Raw genomic sequence first — 24,513 nt, 5'->3', positions numbered from 1 at the left:
CAACCTTGTACAAAAACAAATCTCCCATGCCGTATCTTTCCAGTCTCCCGCCACCTCCCAAAGTCCCACCATCCAGCAACAGAGGAGCATTCCCCTCATAACTCAGTACCATCCAGGACTGGAGCAACTGAATTACGTTCTCCACCAGGGTTTCGATTACCTCTTGTCGTGCCCTGAAATGAGAAATGTCCTGCCCACTATCCTTCCCACCCCTCCTACAGTGGTATTCCGACGTCCACCAAACCTACACAATATACTTGTCCATCCTTACACAACCCCTGCTCCCAATCCCTTACCCCTGTAATAGACCTAGATGCAAGACCTGTCCCATACATCTTCCTACCACCACCTACTCCAGTCTGGTCACTAACATCACCTATCCCATCAAAGGCAGGGCTACCTGTGAAACCAGTCATGTGATTTACAAGCTAAGCTGCAACCACTGTGCTGCATTCTATGTAGGCATGACAACCAACAAGCTGTCTGTCCGCATGAAGGGTCACCGACAAACTGTGGCCAAAAAACAAGTGGACCATCCTGTTGCTGAACACACTGCCAAACATGATATCCCTCATCTCAATGACTGCTTCACAGTCCGTGCCATATGGATCCTTCCCACCGACACCAGCTTTTCTGAATTGCCCAGGTGGGAACTTTCCCTGCCATACATCCTACATTCCCGTAACTCTCTGGGCCTCAACCTTTGTTAGTCACTGTCCTCACCCATCCAGCCCCCTCCCTGTTCCCATTCCAGCACCACACAGCTGTCAATTCACCGCCACACCCAGACTTTTAATTTCTTTTTATTTCTCTCCTTTCCGCTACATACCCCCCACCCCCACCCCGCCCCACCTTCTCTCCTGCCCTCCATATAAACTGCAGCACTTCACTGTCTGCCACCCGCACCATACTATCCCTCCCCATCCCCACCCCAGCCTCCTCCTTACCCCCACCCAGTCGCCACTTCCATCATGCACTGGTGCTGCCACTCGCAGTGTGGTTTCAGTTGTCTGAGACTGCAGACATGTGTGCAAGTTGCTTTTTTGTGTGTGTGTGTGTGTGTGTGTGTGTGTGTGTGTGTGTGTGTGTGTGTGTGTGTGTGTGTGTGTCTATTTCTGACAAAGGCCTTGATGGCCAAAAACTATAATTGTGCGAATATTTTTGTTGTGACTATCGCGACTCAGCACCTACACTATATGGTGAGTAGCAACTTTCCTTCTCTAGTATTGAGACATGGAATATCCTGATACACATAGAAGGGCAGCATGAATGGTCTCAGTTGTTTGACTCAAATGAGAGGATCACAGAAATGCTGAAAAACCTGGACAGGCAGACAACTGAAGAAAGACCCTAACTATCCTGCAAAAGCCTATTTGCAAGGTATGAAGAACTAACATTAAGTGAGGAACCTAGGAACATACTACAGGTCTTAACCTATTACTGCTGCAGGAACTCCGAAGACAAGAGTAGACTAATTACAACATGTACAAAGACATTTAATAAATTATTCTCCCATGCTCTGTGTGTGAATGGAACAGGAAGAAATTTTAATACGTGATGCAATGGTAAGTGCCCGTTGCTATGCACTTCAAACAGACTTGCAGAGTGCAAATGTACAGTCAAACCCCACTTTTACACTTTTCAAGGGACTTTTAAAAAAGGCGAAAAATGCAGGAAAATGTAAAATGTGGGAAATAACATTTCACACTGTAAAAGTTACGTATAGGATACCCCTTTGAATTTTCACACTTTATGTATGATATATGTACATAACAGGCATCGAAATACTTGTCACGGACTTGTTTATTATATAATACAGGTTTATTATCTAACAAAAACCGTTGATGTAACTGGAACTGATAACTGTCTGTGAAGTAGAAACATTTGACTCCATTTCATAAGTCATAACCAATGTTTTTGAAAGACTGCAGCTGTAAGTCATTATTTAAATAATGAAATACTACACTAGTTACGTATTTTTTTCATGCTTAGCGCAACATGTTTTGAGAGTTCTTTCTTGTTGTGAAGTGCAAATATGTAAATAAGTACTATGTGTGGTGTTTGCATATGTGTCATTCTGCATCTCTTGCATTGTAGTCATCTTTTTGAGGTTATCAGGTATTGGTCCTCCTCAGTTATGTGGAAAACCACACACACGTAAACTATCACTCACATTATTTGTTTGTGTAACATCACAAAAAATATATATATGTAAATTTTCAATCCGATAGGGTCCACAGCTGTGATGAATTTTTTTGAAAGATTTCTTGAAGCCTTCAGATCTTTATTTCTTGTGCTATTGTACAATTTTGGCCTTAGGCCATTTTCAAGTATCTGAAACAGAAGTACAATACATTGGATACATTAGTGACACTTGTGATTTTGATGTAGGAACAAGTCATATCTGTAGATATAGTAGGCGCATTATAACTTACTTTATGGATGATATTTTAGTAGCTACTAAAAAATCATTCATAAAGTATGTTATAACGTGCCTAGTATATCTATAGTTATGACTTGTTCCTACATCAAAATCACAAGTGTCACTAATGCATCCAATGTACGATACTTCTGTTTCAGATACTTGAAAATTGCCTAAGGCCGAAACTGTACAATCGTACAGGAAATAAGAGAGAATGGCAGCTGAAGGCTTCAAGAAATCTTTTAAAAAAAACATAAGTAAATACTGCACTTGACAACGAGAATAAATTCTAGAAACACATTTTGCTCAGCATGGGGAAAAAACTAGAGCAACGCAAGTCGCAAAGTGAATGATTGTGTCAACTAGCACAAGGGGCCAAATGTCGAAATACGCTAAACTTGGTTCGACAAAGGTGTCACAGTGATCACAACAATCAGGAAACTGCATTTGCACAGTAGAGATAGTTTGGAAATGGTTGTGATTGGTCATGAATCTTTATTCGAATGAACCTGGTTACTCCTATCAGCCAAGTATGACTTGGCAGCAGCAGGAGATACAGCGCGAATTGTTCAAACTTTTACATGTTTACTGGATCAAATCCGCTAAGTAGAGTGCCCTGGTGTCAAGAAACTCAACGACGTATATTTGTAAACACTCCTGGATGGTCAATAACATGTCAGCATCATTTTTTTCTCCAGGAACATTTTTTCATAATGCGTAAATCATGGGAAAATTATTAATATGTTGACACAAAATCGGGTGCAAATTATCACTGTGGACACAGGAAATTTGACGGGAACAATAAAGATGTCGTATATGGTGTGAAAATGTTAATTCCGAGAATGTAAAAGAGGGATTATACTGTAGGTGCAGAAGAAGGATCATTCCTATTCCAAATGCATCAACTTATCATTATCTGCTTAAACATTGTCAAGGAGCATATCACCAAAACTAAGTTCTAGTCACAGTAACCAAATTGCAATTCACTCATAAGAGCTCAAATAAATTGGGAATGCCAACAAAAAAAAGTTCATAAATATGTAAACCTAACATTATGAGAACAATGGGCCTTCACTGGCAAACATTTTCTAAAAAAGCTAAAATTCAATTTAAAAAATATTATGAAAAGATAGATCGCTACTCACCATATAGTGGAGATGCTGAGTCACAGACAGTCACAGCAAAAAAGACTGCTAAACAAGTAAGCTTTTGGCCCAAAAGTCTTTTGGCTCAAGGCTTACTGGTTTAGTACTCTTTTGGCTCAAGGCTTACTGGTTTAGTAGTCTTTTTTGTTGTGACTGTCTGCCACTCACCATCTCCACTATATGGTGAGTAGCAATCTATCCTTTTCATAATACTGTCATTATTCCAACCTTGATTTTCCAGTGTTTAAATTTTAATTCAACTTTGTACAGGAAAAAGAATGTATAATTCAACATTTGGGTACACAATGCACCATCAGTAATGGAAAATAAGTAGACATTTAATATATGGGGACAGATTACATGGGATAATGACTAAGAGTTGCAAAATAACAAACAATGAAATGCATCTTTATAAAAGTTACTGGCATTTCGAACAATGAATAAAAAGGCTTGTAATGACTGAGATGAATTGTTCCAGCACATACAGTAAACACTGTGGATACACAACTTCCAAATAAAATCATAACACAATATTACACTTGCATTATCAGGTCTCACTTATACAGTGCAAAGCGGTAAACAAAAAAAAACTGGAGACCATGTTTTTGGTTTGCACTCACGTATGCGATAGCTTCTTAGTAATAGTTATGCAATCTGATAACAGACCTACAAAACACTCGTCTTTTCAATGGTAATGGTATCTTTATCACCACATTGACCACAGAGGAACAAAAACTACATCTTCGGCGAACAGCTCCTCCAAAACAATGTCTATGGTAAAGAGATTTCGTGACTGGATTGAAACTAACGAGAACTGAACATTCACCCACTATAACAGAATGCACGGATCACATCCAATTAATGCCTATAGCACCTTATAAGTACACGAAAGATGCAAACCTTCTTCTTGTTTTTTTCGCAAGGAGATGGCACATTGCTTATTGGAGATTTACATGACTTCTTATCCATCTCACTTTCTGGAGTGTGTGTTCCACTGCTACGCTTTGGACGGCCCCTTACATTCTGCAAAAATGCAAAAGGTTACTGAGAACATTCCGCTCACTTGTAGCAAGCATTCAGCACCCCAATTCAACTGTTGCTTCTATTTACACAAATACCCGAGAATCCTTGTACCATGGGCAGTGGGAATTCATTCGGTAAAAACGTAAGTGACAGGAGTATATTTTAATTCTAGCTCATAAATGGTTATTCTTTAAACTGGAAAAAGAAGCAAATGCTTTTCCCGGGAAGAAATTATGTCCAACAGAAGTGAAAAATGAACCTAAGCAATGTTGCAACGAACAAAATCTGATGGCAGTCATACGTAACAGAATTCACGATTCAAGATAACACTCATGGATCACACAACCAACATTCCAAAGAAAAAATTTTAAAAAAGTTTTCTACACGTACAGCTACGGAGTACATGCTAAGCAGGCAAGAAAGACAAGCAATTTTAGTGACCCTCCATCTAAGAATGGTAGTAAGACCTCATATGGCAGCAACGATAATGTTCCAAATCTTTCACTGACTACTTATAATGATGATTCTTTCTTTGCTTATATCCAATGTGATATTCACTCAGTGTTCGTTTCACTGGAAACAGTTTTATAAGCAAAATGGAAATAAAGTCATCTTTTTAAAATGTGGTTATAACACAAAAAGAATCCCCAAAAAAGTCCTACTCTTGGGCAACAAAACTACAGTCCATCTCATTTGGATACTTGCACAGTATCCTATCAACAATATCAGTTTACATTCTATTACCTCCAGACAAAAAGAAAAACGAATGATGAAGAGACATAAACAGCAATGATTATTTCAACCTCCCTGCTTTCTCCTGATGAATATACTAGTATGGCAAAAACTGTCCATGTGGAAATGCTGACTATTCTCTCTCCCCATTCAAATTTGCTTACCCAACTGAACAAAAGCACCACACTAGATATCTTTAAGGGGTGTGATAAACTGTTCCTATATATTCAAAAATACCTTTGCCATTGCCTCACATAACATACATTGTGAAAAAGCCATATCATCTAGCTTACTGTTACGAGTGAATTATGTTCTATTACACCCCTACACTCTACTGACAGCCGGCAAACAGCTGTGATCACACTGTCAGCATAGCGTTGAACATCCATAACAACATGCTAGGCGATATGGCTTTTCGACAACTGTTATATGCTTACACGCGGTTCACATCAAACACCAAAAATTTCTAGTGTGAAATTTTTGTTTAAATGGAACCTTAAAAAATTTTGACATTGTGAACATTTTTACACAAAGACAATGTTGTCCCAAATGTGCGTTTATGTGCTTATTAATTGCTCAAGGTCTTTACTAAATGATGATTGGATGTCTTTAAAAATTAAGTCAGGCATTTGTGTTTCTGAAATTTATGAGGTTAGTTTCTCTGACTCAGAACTAGCTGCAAACAATTTCTAAAAACTTAAAACAAGTAGTAGTAGTAGTAATAATAATAATAATAATAATAACAATAATATATTACATGAAGTCTGACAGATTTTAAGAAAGTAACTGGTACTGTAGCAAATTCTGTGTTATTTAGCTATTCTCAGTTGTGCAAACAGAATAAATATTTACTTCGTGAGGGTTTTTTGAGCACCCAAATGCTACAATAAATAGGGCAACACATCCATCTACTCCCTTTCCTTTACTATTTTGTGGCATGGAACCTGACAATGATTTTTAATCCATACACTTTCAACTCTTTATTGGGCTAAAAGCTGTAAAAGACAGATAAAAAATAATAGATGTCAAGCACCTGAAGGTGATATAATTAAGTCCAGCCATTTGAGCACTCTGAAGTTCTAACAGATACACAAATGCAGTTTGAGGACACCCACTTATGCAACTTCATTCATGCCATCTACAGACAACAAAAATGTTGTAATGAATAGTTTTTATATTTAAACTTTATTGTGTCATTCTTTTTTTATTTTCTGTGCCAGGGAATGTAAAATACATATGTAACTAACAGTGCAAACCCAAAGTCAAATATTTTATGAGAACACTGATCTGTCATAAGTAGTACAGGTACACATTATGCACAACATATTTTCACTTTAGAGACTTTTTGTGGGAACACGCAGTATTCAGATGCCGTCTTTCAAGCTCTTGAGAAAATAAAAAATTTCCAATCCTTTGTAACAAAGATAACAGCTGTATTTGTCTTTTTGTTAAAATTGTAACTAACTATCTGAAACTAGGCACAGAGTTACTGTCACTCTATTTACAAATGAGAAAAAATGAAAATTGCCTCTGATTAAAAGTTTCACCATTTGCAGAGAAGGCAATATGCAGGGGCAAATTGCAACATAAATAGAAATTTGTAAGTTTAATATGCAAACAATTTCCAAATGATAACCCATTTTGCATCTTTTTTTCTTTTTTTTTTAACTGCAGTTCACAAGGAGATGACAGAGCCTAAGATCTACTAATTTCAACGTGCTTCAGCACACTAGCTTCGGGCAACTTAAAAGTAACTTTTGTGACAGAGTTTACATCAGTATACTTATGGTTTCAAAAAATGAAGATCAAAGATCCAAGAGAGCAAAGGATTTGTAACTCCAAACCTATCGGTGATGTATCCGAGGAAAAAAGCCCTTACCAACTGGTGCAGTGGCAAAGTGGAATATGACCTACACTCAGATTGCAGTAAATCCTTTGTGAGCATGGGTTGGAATCACACTTTTTGCACCACATTTTTATGTTTGGTAAGGCAGAATCTGTCATGATACTTTTATTCTGACATTTTAAGTATAATAATTTTTACTATGAACAATGTAAAAATATAGTTTGATGTATAGTGAAAGCTTACCATAATAGGAGCAATATAAGTGAGTCTTTTAAAACCAGAAAGATAGAGTTTTCAAGCAATAATAGGGTATTTGCCAGTTTTCTGATAAGTGTCTTAAATGCTTAACTATGTCATTTTATACTCCTAACATGCTTTTTCCCCCTCTTGAATTTCAATATTCTTCTACAAAAATGGAAATGAAATTTAATTATTTGAAAGTCCACTAAAACGCTCCATTCGAGTCATGTGATTCCTGTGACATCACCGGCCAGCTCACTGCTTCTACTGTAATAATGCTAATTCACAGTGACATCTTGTTTTGGAATTTACGTTTTGGGAAATTGGTTACAAATTATGTTTAGCACCACACTGTACAAATGCATCTATAGAAACTCCTGAAAAGTTGTTTTTGAGTGTTCCAGAGCATGAGAAGATGCATAACTGTGGTTGTACTGTATGTGCAAATTGCCACCACGTCGACGCACAAGTTCACTAACTTCATTAAAAGTGTGTTGCACTGTGAAGTTAACATTAACTTACCTCCGAGATACACTCTCCCACTGTTACAGAGAAGGATAGTATCATTCAAAGAAATTAAACTCCTAGTGAAAATTGTCATTTCACCCAACTACACCTCAATTGTTCGGTAGCTCACTTGTTAGAGTGGTACACCATTGAATTTTACGAGCTGATGTCCATAGATCTCTGGTTCAAATCTAACCCCAAAGAACATTTTAACATATTCATACAACAAATCGACAGTCCTCTCATATGACAACCAAATCACAATCACAAAACTTCACCATACCAATCAGAAACAGAATATTATTGTGTTTTCCTGTCCATTTACATGTGCTTACATTTGCAATTGCTGTTCACACACTTTACATTCAAAATGGCATTTTCTAGCTGATGTGACCAAACATGTCACTTCAAGAGAAACAAAGTTTTTATCTTCATGCTGTCCAGTGAGGATCCTTATTGTTTAAAACTTTTGCCGTTTCATCATCTTACTTAAAGATGAAGTAAGTCTGCCTCAGATGCCAATGTTAGCTTACACTCACAAACATCACAGGCCTTACATTTGTGTCACCTGCATGTTGTACACACTTTACATCTCTCCGTACAACCTCATCGTCCTACACCTCGTTGTACTGTGGGCGTATGGTGATATCTTCACTACTGGCAATGCTTTCCAAAAAAGTGAATTGTTTTCTTGCAAAGTAAATGCATTTATACTCCTTTGTTCATTTCTCAGACTAAGATAAATGTGAAGTTATGTAAACACAGCAAAAAAAGTTTTGCATCATCCCGGTTCCCAGAACTCCTGAAGACAGATGTTGACGGTGGATATTGTATCACAGACACAGTCCCTTTGACTGTTCAGAGAAGTCACTAAACCCACCCAAATATATAAACAACCATGCATGAGCAGTGCCTATTAGATGGAGGGGTCCAACAGCTGATCAGTTCCAGTCATTCCACCAGGAAGGAGGTACACGGCTCATGTTGTCTGTAGTTCAACAATGCCTAGACGGTCAATACTGTTTTTCAATCACGTCCGTATTGTTACTTTCTGCCAGGAAGGGTTCTCAACAAGGATAGAGTCCAGGCGTGTAGGACTGAACCAAAGTGATGTTGTTCGGACATGGGAGGAGATACAGAGAGAGACACGAACTGTCAATCGCATGCCTTGCTCAGACCGCCTTAGGGCTACTACTGCAGTGGATGACCGCTACCACCAGATTATGACTCAGAGGAACCCTGACAGAGACACCACCATGCGCAACTTCACTCCCGACGTCCATGGCGAGGTCCATATTTGCAACCACGACACCATTCAGTGCAGTACAGATAGGCCTAACAACTTGCCGAATGGACCACTCAGGATTGGCATCATGTTCTCTTCACTGATGAGGGTCGCATATGCCTTCAACCAGACAATCATCAGAGACGTGTTTGGACAGAATCCAGTCAGGCTGAACACATTAGACAGACTGTGCAGCGAGTGCAGCAAAGTGGAGGTTCCCTGCTGTTTTGGGGTGGCATCATGTGGGGCCGATGTATGCCACTTGTGGTCATGGAAGGTGCCATAACGGTTGTACGATACATGAATGCCATCCTCCCACCGATAGTGCAACCATATCGGCAGTATATTGGCGAGGCATTTGTCTTCATGGCTGACAATTCGTGGCCCCATCGTGCACATTTTGTGAATGACTTCCTTCAGGATAATGACATCACTAAACTAGAGTGGCCAGCATGTTCTCCAGACATGAACCCTGTCGAACATGTCTGGGATAGATTGAAAAGGGCTGTTTATACTGGGGATTAGAGGTACCGGTGTGTATAGTAATCTGGACCACCACCTCTGAAGGCCTCACTGTATGATGGTACAACATGCAATGTGTGGTTTTCATTAGCAATAAAAAGGACGGAAATGAAGTTTATGTTGATCCGTAAAGGTTTCGGAACAAGGTGATGCAAAACTTTTTTTGATGTGTGTATAACACATACCACAATCGAAGCTACTGTTACAATCCGTTATTGCTAATGCTATTTTCATATTTTGTGTAAAAATTTTAAAAATATTCGAACATGTGACATTCAAACATGTGACATCTTTCTCTGCAATCGGATGCATTATACGTTGTGCCACTAAACACCTATTTAGAGATAGGTTTTCTGCTGAGTGTCCTCAATAGAAGAAATCAGCACCAAGTTTTGCCAAGAATAATTTTATTGTGCTTTGGGTCGTAGCTCATGACTGAACTGATAGTCGACAATCCAGTTATAATACACAGACCCGCTTGCAAAATTCTACAGTTCCTTAGTTCTGAGCAAGTTTAATGATGTTGCAGAATGTCCGTTGTTGCACATATCGCCGCTCTAAATGGGTGGAGCATAAACACATGAACTTTCGCATGGTTACCGCTATCAACATTCACAAAGTTCCTTTCTATTGTTACTTAAAAGTTGTAATCGAGATTTTTATCATTATATAGCTAAAGTGTTTGCAGAAAAAGTATGTAAAAATGTCAGAACTTCAGCTAACACTCCTATAACACACGCAGCCAAAACCTCTCAGACAAACAGAAGCTAAACGACGTCAAAGTTAGCATAAGGAGGGCTATGCGTGAAGCATTCAGTGAATTTGAAAGTAAAATTCTATGTACCGACTTGACAGAAAATCCTAGGAAGTTCTGGTCTTACGTTAAATCAGTAAGTGGCTCGAAACAGCATATCCAGATACTCCGGGATGATGATGGCATTGAAACAGAGGATGATATGTGTAAAGCTGAAATACGAAACACCTTTTTCCAAAGCTGTTTCACAGAGGAAGAGCGCACTGCAGTTCCTTCTCTAAATCCTCGCACAAATGAAAAATGGCTGACATCAAAATAAGTGTCCAAGGAATAGAAAAGCAACTGAAATCACTCAACAGAGGAAAGTCCACTGGACCTGACAGGATACCAATTCGATTCTACACAGAGTATGCGAAAGAACTTGACCTCCTTCTAACAGCCATGTACCGCAAGTCTCTAGAGGAACGGAAGGTTCCAAATGATTGGAAAAGATCACAGGTAGTCCCAGTCTTCAAGAAGGGTCGTCGAGCAGATGCGCAAAACTATAGACCTATATCTCTGATGCCGATCTGTTGTCGAATTTTAGAACATGTTTTTTGCTCGCGTATCATGTCATTTCTGGAAACCCAGAATCTACTCTGTAGGAATCAACATGGATTCCGGAAACAGCGATTGTGTGAGACCCAACTCGCTTTATTTGTTCATGAGACCCAGAAAATATTAGATACAGGCTCCCAGGTAGATGCTATTTTCCTTGACTTCTGGAAGGCGTTCGATACAGTTCCGCACTGTCGCCTGATAAACAAAGTAAGAGCCTACGGAATATCAGACCAGCTGTGTCGCTGGATTGAAGAGTTTTTAGCAAACAGAACACAGCATGTTGTTCTCAATGGAGAGACGTCTACTGACGTTAAAGTAACATCTGGCGAGCCACAGAGGAGTGTTATGGGACCATTGCTTTTCACAATATATATAAATGACCTAGTGGATAGTGTCGGAAGTTCCATGCAGCTTTTCGCAGATGATGCTGTAGTATACAGAGAAGTTGCAGCATTAGAAAATTGTAGCGAAATGCAGGGAGATCTGCAGCAGATAGGCACTTGGTGCAGGGAGTGGCAACTGACCCTTAACATAGACAAATGAAATGTATTGCGAATACATAGAAAGAAGGATCCTTTATTGTATGATTATATGATAGCGGAACAAACACTGGTAGCAGTTATTTCTGTAAAATATCTGGGAGTATGCGTGCGGAACGATTTGAAGTGGAATGATCATATAAAATTAATTGTTGGTAAGGCAGGTGCCAGGTTGAGATTCATTGGGAGAGTCCTTAGAAAATGTAGTCCATCAACAAAGGAGGTGGCTTACAAAACACTCGTTCAACCTATACTTGAGTATTGCTCATCAGTGTGGGATCCGTACCAGATCGGGTTGACGGAGGAGATAGAGAAGATCCAAAGAAGAGCGGCGCGTTTCGTCACACGGTTATTTGGTAACCTTGATAGCGTTACGGAGATGTTTAACAAACTCAAGTGGCAGACTCTGCAAGAGAGGCGCTCTGCATCGCAGTGTAGCTTGCTCGCCAGGTTTCGAGAGGGTGCATTTCTGGCTGAGGTATCGAATATATTGCTTCCCCCCTACTTATACCTCCCGAGGAGATCACGAATGTAAAATTAGAGAGATTCGAGCGCGCACGGAGGCTTTCAGACAGTCGTTCTTCCCCCGAACCATACGCGACTGGAACAGAAAAGGGAGGTAATGACAGTGGCACGTAAAGTGCCCTCCGCCACACACCGTTCGGTGGCTTTCGGAGTATAAATGTAGATGTAGATGTAGATGTATAGCTTCATCTTACTCCTATACTGTGATGTCACCACAGAATCAGCCAATAACAGAGTTTTCGATCATGTGACCAGATAGTATTTAATGATTTTTAGGCTTTAATTACATAAAAATAAGAGATATTTTGTGAGGACATTTACTGTAAATGTTATTTAAATGTTATAATAAGTCAAAATATCAACAATCTGAACCATATTTTTAAAATACGAAAATAGCCTATTGCAGAATACTTTTGGTATCCTTCATATCTTCATATTATCTGTTAAAAAAAAGAGGATAATACAGTTTGAGAGAAATAATATAAAAACACAAAACATATAATTTGCACCAATCCCGTCAAAGTACACAGTCACATAAGCTGATCACTTTTTTAATTAGTTCACAATAATGTTTACACTGATCAGCCAGAACGTTATGACCACCTACATAATAGCCAGTATGTCCACCTTTGGCATGGATAACAGCAGCGATGCACCACAGCACCGAAGCAACGAGACCTTGGTAGGTCAGTGGAGGGAGTTGGCACCACATCTGCACACACAAGTCACCTAATTCCTGTAAATTCCAGGGAGGGGGGTGATTAGCTCTGGTGCCACATTCAATCACATTCCAGATGTGTTTGATTGGGTTCAGATCTGATGAGCAGGGAGGCCAGCACATCAACTGCTACTCGCCACTGTGTTCCTCAAACCAGTCCATCACACCCCTTGTCTTGTGACATGGCACATTATCTTGTTGAAAAATGCCACTGCCATCGGGATACATGATAGTCATCAAGGGGTGTACATGGTCTGCAACCAGTGTATGATGCCCCTTGGCCATCATGGTCCCTTGGGCAAACTCCACTAGATCCATGGATGCCCACATGAATGTTCCCCATAACACCACGGAGCCACCGCCAGCTTGTCTCCATCTTGCAGTACAAGGGTAAAGAAGCTGTTCCTTTGGAAGACGAAGGATTCATACCCTCCCTTCAGCATGATGAGGAAGGTATCATGATTCATCAGACCATGCAACGATCTGCCACTGTGCCAACATCAAGTGCCACTGATCATGTGTGCATATAAGTCGTAGCTGTCGATGTCGTGGTGTTAACATTGGCATGTGCATGGATTATCTGCTGCAGGGGCCAATAATTAGGAGTGATCGGTTCACTGTGTGTTCAGGCATACTTGTCCTCTGCCCAGAATTAAAGTCTGATAGAAATTCCACCGCAGTTTGCTGCCTGTCCTGTTTTACCAGTCTGCCCAAGCTACGACATCCAAAATCTGTAATGAGGAGTGGCCGCCCATCCCCACGATGTCTGAATGTAGTTTCACCTTGGTTTCATTATGTGCTGAAGACACTCATCACAGCACTCCTTGAACACCAGAACAAGTCATACAGTTTCCGGACTGCTCGTGCCAAGCCTATGGGCCATCACAATCTGCCCTCAGTCAAATTAAGATAGAACACACACCTTCCCCATTCTAAACACAGACAGCATGCTCACTGATATGAAGTGCAATGTGGATGTGTCTGACTAGTGGTCATTCCTCGCCAGATAACACTGCTATCACATGGACGGGTTTATATTGATAATAGGTTGGAGGTCATAATGTTCTGGCTGATCAGCATATTTCATTCAAAACAACAAGATACAGAGTTCACAACTCCTTCCATTATCTTTGATAAGATTAAATAATGTCGCAAAAAGTCCAGTACAAACCTACACACACAGAGTTGACTGATCTGAACAGATGCCTTATACGACTTGCCCACTGTCCTGTTCAACAAGTGCTTTCTTCCTCAAATACACCCATGATTCAGAATGACACTCTCATCAATTTCTTGGAAATTGATTCCACCTGGCCCAAAATGGATCCTGCATCATCATGACCTCTGACCTGGATTTTTTTTTCTTTTGACAGTACAAGAATAGTGACCTAAATCATTTCAGAGTAGTTACTTTCAGCAAGCCCTAAACTTGTATGTCGAAGCTTGTCAAAACTGGTGAGAGACAAGGTCTGGTCTCTCTTAGTGAGTGAAAACTTATGGCCAAACCACTTTGTTTTTACAAAGAAGCCAAGGAAACAGTTTGTGGATACAAAAATCTGCAGTGCTGGCATGTCAAACTTTCTGGTTGCTGTTAGCACAGAAAATAAAAGAATAACATGATGAATACTGTTGTCTAATGTGTATCGTATCACTTGGTAACAACATTCTCATGGAAAACGTATAATTTATACAGACTCCAGCCACAAGACAAGCTTATATTTTTGCCACATAGGCTGAATACAGTCACTCATCAAAATACCTCCGAATCTTCATGAACTGACACACATGCAAGTGCATTCTTTGGTGTGATTTAGGATCATCTCCTAATTCAGTCTCTTACATCATAAAGTTCAAGTGACCTCAATAAGATTGATCCAACTAGTTTAGATCTTAAGATCTTACATTATTGCAAAAAATACTGTTAATGGGATTAACCATTTCCGCTACAAAATGCAAAGGTAATCTGTTCACATGAACCTCAAACTCAATCTTTTAGCCAAATTCATGTCTTCCAAAAACTCTCATAATTTCTGCTGTAAGGAACATTAAATAGTTACAGCTGAAAATTCAGTTCATAATATGCGAAATCCAAATACGATTTTATGAATGACACAGCACCAAATTTTCTCTAATAGTTGCTCTAAACAATTTCATTTTGCTGTGGCAAGAGCATTATCTCTCAACCATGTGTGAATATTTTGTGTACTGAAGAGGCCACTCCATGATGCAAATTTACTTCTTAATTGAATAGGACATTTTTAAGAAACAAGTTCATCTATCAATGTTTGCCACACCCTCTACAAATGTTGATGTGCTTTTGACAGTATGCAGTCATACGTTTTTAATGGTATTACATATTATATGCGTATGTATAAGAGTGTAATGCACAAAACGGGCAACTGCTACACCATGTTAAACATATTAGGAATGTTTATCGAGGATATTACTTTTCCATTCATGGTGGAATTCCTCACAATATTTGACTTGTACTCACATCAACTGTACGTGCTCCGAGGATACCGAATTCTTTCAGTACTTGTCAGTAGCAAAAATGTTCAGAGAAAATAACCCCAGGTCTTTGCCACCCCAACAAACTATTGTATGGGCATCCTTGGGAGTCACCTATTTATGTATCTCATACTGTATGGAGAATGCATTTTTTTTTCAATACTGTCATCAGCCGGACAATAAATGAGGTACATAATCTACATCCCAGAATGCCTGAAAAACTGGTTAAGTTGAGTTCCCTCAGAAATAAACTTTTTTGGCATGCACTCTCCCTAAAGACAAGTATGTGTGATTGTCTCACAAAAGGGAAAGATTGTGTGTACTCCGCAATTGACTCCATGATCTCTTTTTACTCCCTTTAATAGTTTGGAAGCACTTTGCCCTCACTACCTGAAAGGTTGTAAGGTTCTCTCTAGTTGGTAGGCATTTGAACCATTGCAAAGCAACATACCTACCCATGATGACAGACGGCACTCCTTATTCCAACAAGAGGCAGACAGTCTTCATAGATGACATGATGACTTTGCAATAGATGCATCAGTGGCTTGGTAGATCACTTATATGGTCCAGTTACATTAATGCGACCACCGCCTATGTCCAACACAGGGTGTATACACGGACAAGGAAAAAAAATTCCCGGATTTTTCCCGGATTTCCCGGTTAAAAATTCACTTTCTCCCGGATGAAAAGACACTTTTTCCGTGTAATTAAGTGTCAGCATATTTTCCCTCGTAACTGTAAAACTTACCAATCCTTTGAATGGTTATGTTTCTATACACGGGTGTAGAATTTCCCGGCACTTTAGAAAACGAAACTCAGGGAAGAAAACTCCTTTTGGAAAGATTTTTCATGTGAAGCAACATGTACGCTGCATATTTTCGTATTACGAAAGTATAAATTTGAATTCCACCAAACACCGCATGTTACTTTCTGAACCATTGTAATTGAGATTGCGATGTGCTTTTGTAAGCCAGTCATAGCTCATGTCACGTGATCCCGCCAGCCGATGACAGTGGATATTCAGACCACAGGACACGTGATGTAGTCAGCTAATAGCAACATCACTGTTAAGTAGCACGGATAAACAAACAGGGAAAGTTAACGTTTTAAATTAATATACGTAGTGTTGCTACAAGAAAAGCAAAGCTTTCACATATAATAATGATCTCTAAGGCTAATAAGCTGCAAGAGAAGCTAAGCTTTCATATACAATGTTGAGTTTTTTTGTGCATTTTACACTTCAAGATATATCACACAAATGTGCCAGTAAAAATTTTAGCCGAGTCCAGTGACTTGTCCTCATAGTTTTCCACAAATAAATTAGCTACCGCAGAGGAGAGAGAGCTTCCCGTAGCACTACATCAATTTGCTCATAATAAGGACATGAATGTCTGATCTTCTGCGCTCGAAATGCTTCTAAATGGCTCATCATCAAACGCTCTGTGATTTACAAAATTCATCGCAGATTCTCGCACATAATTCAACTTGCGTAAAAGGAAATTTACTTTGAAAGTAACAACACTTTTCAAACCACCATTCGCAATATTTTCCCGCGACTTGTTAGAAATAGGTTCATTTCAGCAGTCGTCAGAGAGCGCCAGATAACAGGCACCACCGCGAATTGGCAGCTGCTATGATGCAGGAAGCCCGTATGTTCGTATGGGTAAAACATTAAAAGATCTTACCTTATGTCACAAAAGAAAAAAGACATCAGAGGATACTCCAAGAGCATCAGAATTTCATGAACCATACTAAAATGGCAAATTTAAAGTGCATTTAAAGAGCACATTCGTATGTCCAGATTCCCAATGAAGTAGGCCTCGACCTGATATTAAGCTTTTCAGTGTGGGTTTCGGGACGTAAATTTTCTTGGAGTACCAGTACTGTATTAAATCATTTTTTAGTCTTTATTATGGCATAATGCCATACGTGCTAGAAGATGAAAATGTGCACTTGAAATGCAGCAAGCAGTTGAAATTAGCCAATAGTGTGGAACTAAACACTTTGTTTCAAGCACATAGACTGCCTCAGCACAAAAAATAAATAAAAACCAAATTTCTTTAGCAAACCGACAAAAATAACTTCATTGTTCTACAAGGCGATTAATGCATGTCTGTCAGAAAAGTGGAAATAAAATAAAATCTGAAACTAATAATGCATATTAGCCTTCCGTAATTATGTGAATGTATTTTAATTCACTTGAGAGCTCCCGGCCACAGAAATCCATTTTGTTTTCATTTGACGTGAGAGCAGTAAACAAAGAGGAAACAGCAAAATCACTAAATGTAAACACGGGTCAGGTCACGTGGAAACTAGACACTTCCCCACTATAACCCGGACTGCTCTGCGCATCAGCCTCGGATCTACGATATTTCCGAATCGGGGCAATACTAAGATAAGGCTTCCTCCCCCCCCCTCCCTCCCTCAAGCGTTTGAGATACAACGTAAAAAATTTTAAAAATCGAATTTTCAAAAATATGTTCATTTTGTAGTGCACATCTCTCTGAAGAGTCTGATACATAAGACATATGTTCGAGCCATCAAACCATATTCAGGACAGTGGAAATTAAAATGTCCTGTGGTGTCTCTCCTGCTCCCAGTCGCCCAGTTTGACATCCTCCTGCCGCCCCCCCCCCCCCCTTAAAAAAACTTCGCAATTAATACTCGATGGGATTATTTGTAATTGGGAGAACAAGAACTCTTCAGAAAATTTGCGCTCTTTATTGCCTGTTAGCTAATAACTTTCTCTTTTGGGTGACATAAAATTAAATATAGGGTATACAAAACCAGTAAAGACAAGAGACAAGCAATATAGTACACATTTCTTCAATCCTTAGCTCCTAGCATTGTTTTCTCTCTAATCTTGCTACAGCTTTACATGGCGTGCTTTCCTTTCTGCGAAAGAATCTATTACCTCACTAAAGTTCGTGAAACGTTTTGCTACATGAAAAATCGAAATACGATTGTCTAATACTGTGTTAGCTGTTAATACAAATAGTACCCCGGACTGGTGTGGTTTCTCGATCTGATTACGTCTATTTTATCACTGTCTGCTAGGTAAAACAAAATAGGCCTTTCTAACACTGCAGAAATTGTAACACACACCAAATAAACGAGACTAGATGGTCATTTTTATAACACAACAAAATATAATTCACAAAGACCAACATACAATGCCTATTAGGTCAACTACAAGCAAAAAGCTTTATGTTAGAAAATAGCTTCTCATTTCATTCCTACGCTCCAGTTTCTCGAGCATGAGATCGAAAAGTAGTAGTACGAGATTTTTATATAAATTTGGAATCATCATATTCTTCCGTAATTTGTGTGATGTCCCCATCTCTTCTCCTTCCTCGTTCTAACAAACAAACTTGTCATGACTAATTCTGGAACTATTCCTGCCTTTGTCAAAACTTGTTCGCCGGTTAACTTCACTAACCCTGCCAGAATCACCAGTTTAGTTATCCCTGATTATTCTCTGGTTAGGCATTGTTATGTTCGTACAAACCATTTTCTGTGCTACTTCAGGAATAGAACTTAAGCTGCTGCTAGACGGGAACTGTACAACTGGCCCTTACTAGTGTAGCGATCTAGCCAAAAATTTTCTGACAAAATTTCATTTTCCTGGATACACCGAGAAGATAATATGTAATCTTTCTTACCTGTTATTCCTGTTAATCATTTATTTCCACTCTGGTAGTATGAATCTATGGATTTCCCTTGTAATTATCGCAACGCTGATCGTACGCAAATCCAAACAAAAACATAATCAGACAGCGATTGGCATTTACCAGTTCGGCTTTACTCCGCTCAGCTTGTATAGCCTGGTCCCGTTTTGCCTACAGGAAAGTTTATTTCGAGATGCGATGAGGATTCCCTTGACAGTGACATCACGTACACTATGCACACATTAAACTTTTTTACCATCGGACCAAAATGCTGATGTCATCGGTCCCTAGGCTTACACACGACTTACTCTAACTTAAACTAACTTACGCTGAGGACAACACATACACCCATGCCCGAGGGAGGATTCGAACCTCCGACGAGGGGAGCCGTGCAAACCGTGCAAGTTGCCTCAGACCGCACGGCTACCCCTGGAGGCTTACGAGTCATTCAGAAATCAACTTACAAAGTGTGTTCAAAAACCAACAGGGATGCGTGTCAAAATCATATGAGTAATCGATACACCAATGTGTGCTGGAAGCTAGGCGCTTTGTAAAACAAGGTTTTTTCTCCTCAAGAATATTAATTTAGCTCGCCCCCACCCTACCTCATAGATCCAGGCCTGCTGCGCATGCGTGAATCTGGCAGCTTGGGCGGGGCAGTAAAATTTTTCCTGGTTGCATCTAGCTGCTTGCTGCGACTGCTTACACAGCCAACAGCCACGTTTCTGTAGCCAGAAACGGGAGAAGGTACTACTGATATGCCATTCAACTGTGCATGTGCATGAGCTCGGTCATAACTGCTGAAACGAATCTAATGTAAACAGTTGTGACTTCACGCTCACTGGAGGCAATTTGTTGTTATGAAGCATTGCATATTATTCCTAAAGCCTTTGACACATTTTGCTATTGGCAAACGCTTGTATGAGCACTGTGTTTTGTTGTTGTATAAGGCATATTTTCTTTGCAATTTATGTTTTTTTCCCCCCCATTCATGTTTTATTGTTGCAGTATTATTCTGCAGTAGCGGGATACAGTAATATCCTTTGTTAGAGTATCAATTCTTACCAGTCAAAATTACAAAAATTTAACTGGAAACTGAAACGAAAAATTCCCAGGATTCTAAAATATTCCCAGGTTTTTTCCGGGTTTTCTTCCAGATCTCCTTGTTGTCCCGGGTGCAAAATCAACAAGCAATAACCACTCACATGCAGCAAATGGCTGCACTAGCAGTGTACGGTATATGAAGTGCATTGGGGGGGACACAGAAAACAGTGCAGTCATCGTTGTAATGAGGAAATGGAGCAATTTATCTGATGTCCAAAAGGTCATAAGTATTGGCTTTTGGGCCAAGGGTGGATGCATTTCAAAAATGGCTAAGGCTGTAAATTGTTCATGTGATACCATGGTTAAAGTATAATGTGCATGGCAAAATGTTATTTTGTGGAATCACACTTTTCTGGAGTCAATGACAACTAACTGCAAATGTGAAATTTTCAATGGTAGCAATATAACAGAAATGTTGGAAAACCACTTGGAACCAATCAAAAAATCCAGTGGTTTTGTACCCTTATTTGGTTAACTGATATTATACAGTAATCCTTTGTGAGCTCTACAAAGATAATTTTGCTATCAAATGCATAAAAAGCCTCTCATTCTAAGCTATCGGTATATCTTTTTCCATAATTCTCTTTCTGGGATAACTTCTCTCAGTTACAAACCAGAGAACCTCAAATGAACCTTCAATACGCAGTAAACTGCGCACTGTGGTTTCTCCCTATGAGCAGACTAACAGCGTTAAGTACTTCAGCCATATTTCAAACACAAATGAGAATTATTGCCTGTACGTACTTCGGCATGCACACACAGAACAACAGTACACTTTATTTCTCAGACGAGATCGTGACCCCCCCCCCCCCCCCACATCCCAGCAACTGTATGTACATTAGTTTTCTTTGTTTTTATTCTTTTCACCAAGGAAGACTATTATCCACCTAACACATAATTTCTTATAACTAACAAATTTCTCTTATGTTCTCTTGTTCAAAGGTAGCCACTGCACCCACCAACAGTCTTATCTCCAATTCATGAAGTCTAGTTAAGACAGAAAATTTTGACACACAACAGTTAAGTGCTGTGTGAGCATAGAATAACCATAAAAAGTGTAATAATATGATTCCAGTAGAAAGCTCAAGTTGTTCTCTATGTGCACAGAGACAAATCATTAAAATACTATGATTGAAATATACAGTTAATATCACAATGGATATACCCTGTGCCAAGTGAGATATTACTAACTTTTCCCCAAACTAGATACATGTGCTACTACTGAAAAGTGATACTCTGCACCTATGTTAAAATATAACTGGATCATTTGCTGGCTGCAAGCAACTAACACAACTGAGCTACGAAATGGAATGAAAATTAATGACAATGGGGAGCAACCAAAATCATATAACAGTCTAATTTAAAAACATCCTGCCAAAAAAATCTAGCAAATAAGGATAAAACAAACTGAATATTTCATGTACTCTTCTATTTGTCGTTTTATGAGAAATCCATTCATTAAGATGGAAGACTTTGTACGAAGCAAAATGAAGCAGCCATGAGATGCAACCACTAAGCAAATTTCCCAATACTAGAAATACAAGATGCTGCCAGTATTTAAACTTCCCAAAACTAAGATGAGTATATTTCTTTCTGAACCTGGAAAGTTCATAATACAACTTCAATTTACATTAATCAATCAATAAAAAATAAAAATCTACTAGAGTTTCACTGACACATCTTACTATTGCAATACACAGCAACTTTCCATTTATTAACTGAATAGAGCAAATGCGTTAACAGTGAATATTATGTCACCACGCAATTCATTTCACATATTGTTTCATTAACAGCTACTGAACTGCATAAATTTATAATGTAACATAAACAGCATAAGAGGTGGTGTAAGAGCCCAAAAGAATTAGAGGAATTGTTAATGTTACTGTTACCTGTTCCTTAGCTCTAGTTCGTGTCCTCATTCTACCAGGAGAATCATCTAGCCCTTCTGACTGCACAGGTCTGAACAGATACGGTGTTTCTCCTCTACCACTCCCCTGATTTGCAGGTTGAGCCACATTGCTAACAGGAGGTAGTTCACCATATTTTTTGTTGTATGATCGACACTCTGAACAGAGTAATATCCGATCCTTTCCACCTTGTTGCCAATCTCGAGAATCTGCTAATCAAAATTCTTAACATCAGTAATCTATTCACAACATACAAATACAAACAATTTAAATCAAAAAATGCACTTTATCCACATTGGTAACCATGTTATCAAATTATTTTCCTTCAAAAAGGCTGAAATCATTCACTGTATATTTTCCAGTACATCTTTAAGTCTTAGAAACTTTTTATGAAACTGATGTAAGAACTGTGGTCCACTGGGAGCACACAGCCCATATAAGGCAGGGATCCAGATTTGAATCATGATCCACAACACAGTTTTAACTGGATGTACACAGTCAACATAGCAAATAATCTGTACATAGTGAAAGAATTACTTCTCTAATGTATGAATACTTGACAAGATATAAATATAGGCAGTACCAAACACATCCTTATCATAAGACCTCAAAAGGTGAAAAACAAAAAGTGTGCATACAAAGTTCACTGAATGGCCTAATATCATAACAGCAACATGTGGGGGGGGGAATAATATGTAAGCATGTGGATGGCCATTAAGAGAGACTTCGAGAAGCTCTGAACTCACTAAACTTACACAAATCTATCTGCTACAATTAATCAAACATACTACTGATGACTCATGTCACTGTGCAATAGAGCAACGCAAAAACAAAAACTTGTCATAAAAAACAGAGAGAGTTGTGGAGGCATGGAGGCATATGAGATGTTGCTGCAAGTTTACAATACAGAAACCATGAATAGAATATCTGTTTACATCTGGTACAAGAGCTTTCATGGAAAAGAAACTGTTGTTGATGTGCCATGTTTGTAAATGACACAAAACACTAAGGAAATGTGACAGATGCTGACACAAAACTGGAAATTGTCTTTGAGAATGATATTGGAGGAATTACTAATTAGAGCAGACAATATTGGGACTTAAATGCATACAAATTTGAATAAGTTGGATACCTGTCTCTGATTTGTGCTGTACAAAGTGACTGGCAAGCATAAAGAAACTCAGATTGAAAATTCTGAAGAATTCATTGCCTCATATGACTGAAATCCATACTTTCTGAAAATCATAATCACAGGAGATGTCCCTGTGCTACAAGACTGAGCAATAGTCCAAGCAACAATTAATGCAATAATGTTTATTGGCATCATCATATACTAAAATGAACTGGGGACCCTATTCATAACAATTTCAAATGTCAATCATCTTCATTGACAACAATGGCACAGTTCATGTATAATTAGCACCTGAAGGTGAAACTGTAAATGATTAATTATGTAAAAAAAATTTTGCAGCAGCTGTGACATAGCCAGCATGCTCAAATATAGTCGTACAGCATTGCAAATTGGGGTCTAAAGATTCAGTCACAAACTGTAACCAATGAGTGTAGCAGCTAAGTGCCATAAAACTCTTCTAAAATTTGCAGCACACTCCTTAGATTTAACTCCTGCAGGCTCCATTTTGTTCCCAAGCTTCAATGGAATCCTGAAGGGCACATCAGACACTGGCACTAGCCTACTCCTAATAATGTCTTTTTACCCATAACTTCTTCTTCTTGGAGGGGAAGATCTACAAACAAATAATTTATGGCATGGTCATAGGCACTCACATGGCACACTATATATATGGATCATCTGGAGGAAGCTATCATAGTCATCCAGGATCCCAAACTCTTTATTTTGTTTCGTGTCACTGATGATAGTCTCATGAGTTAGACCCAGGCTAAGACACTCTCTCCTCATTCCTCCACAGTCTCAATATTTTCTCTCCCAAATGCTACAAAAAGTACTCATCCACCCAACGTGCTATCTTCCTATTGACTTCAACCTCTCCAATGGCTCCATAAAAACTTCTGTACATAGCATGCCCATGAACCAGCAACAGTGCCTCTAATTTTGATAGCCCTAATCCCTCTCACACTACAATTTCTTCCCAGTACAGTCTGGTAAACGATAGACAATGCACTTGCAGTGAAAGGTAATCCCCTGCCCAGTATGCTCAAGTTTTACAAATGCCTTCGCAGGTAGACACTATCCCCCAAACCCAGTATGCAAACCGTCTCCCATGACACATCCACCTATGCCTCTAATCCTCCCACTCATCTGGGCTTCGATGCCCAGAAAGGAGAAACATCCTACACACAATCTTTTTCCATCTCTTACAAAGTGATGTTCCATACCCAGACCTCATCTACAAAAATCCTGTCCTTTCTTATGCCACACCCATTCTCCACCCCTTGTTACATGGTTCTCATCCCTGTGGAAGACCCACAATGCAAGACTTGCCTTATGC

General features: G+C 39.1%; 1 protein-coding gene across 1 annotated transcript in view; it reads right to left on the bottom strand.

The window, feature by feature from the left end:
• Positions 1-24,513, bottom strand: part of LOC124721362 — a 187,081-nt gene that overhangs the window by 124,092 nt on the left and 38,476 nt on the right. Inside the window, 1 exon segment of the mRNA XM_047246296.1 lies at positions 22,028-22,254. Within this exon segment, the coding sequence (XP_047102252.1) occupies positions 22,028-22,254 (227 nt within the window).

Source organism: Schistocerca piceifrons, chromosome X (assembly GCF_021461385.2).
Source record: "Schistocerca piceifrons isolate TAMUIC-IGC-003096 chromosome X, iqSchPice1.1, whole genome shotgun sequence".
In the NCBI taxonomy this organism is placed as follows: Eukaryota; Metazoa; Arthropoda; class Insecta; order Orthoptera; family Acrididae; genus Schistocerca; species Schistocerca piceifrons.
This window is presented reverse-complemented; position numbering and strand designations above follow the sequence as displayed.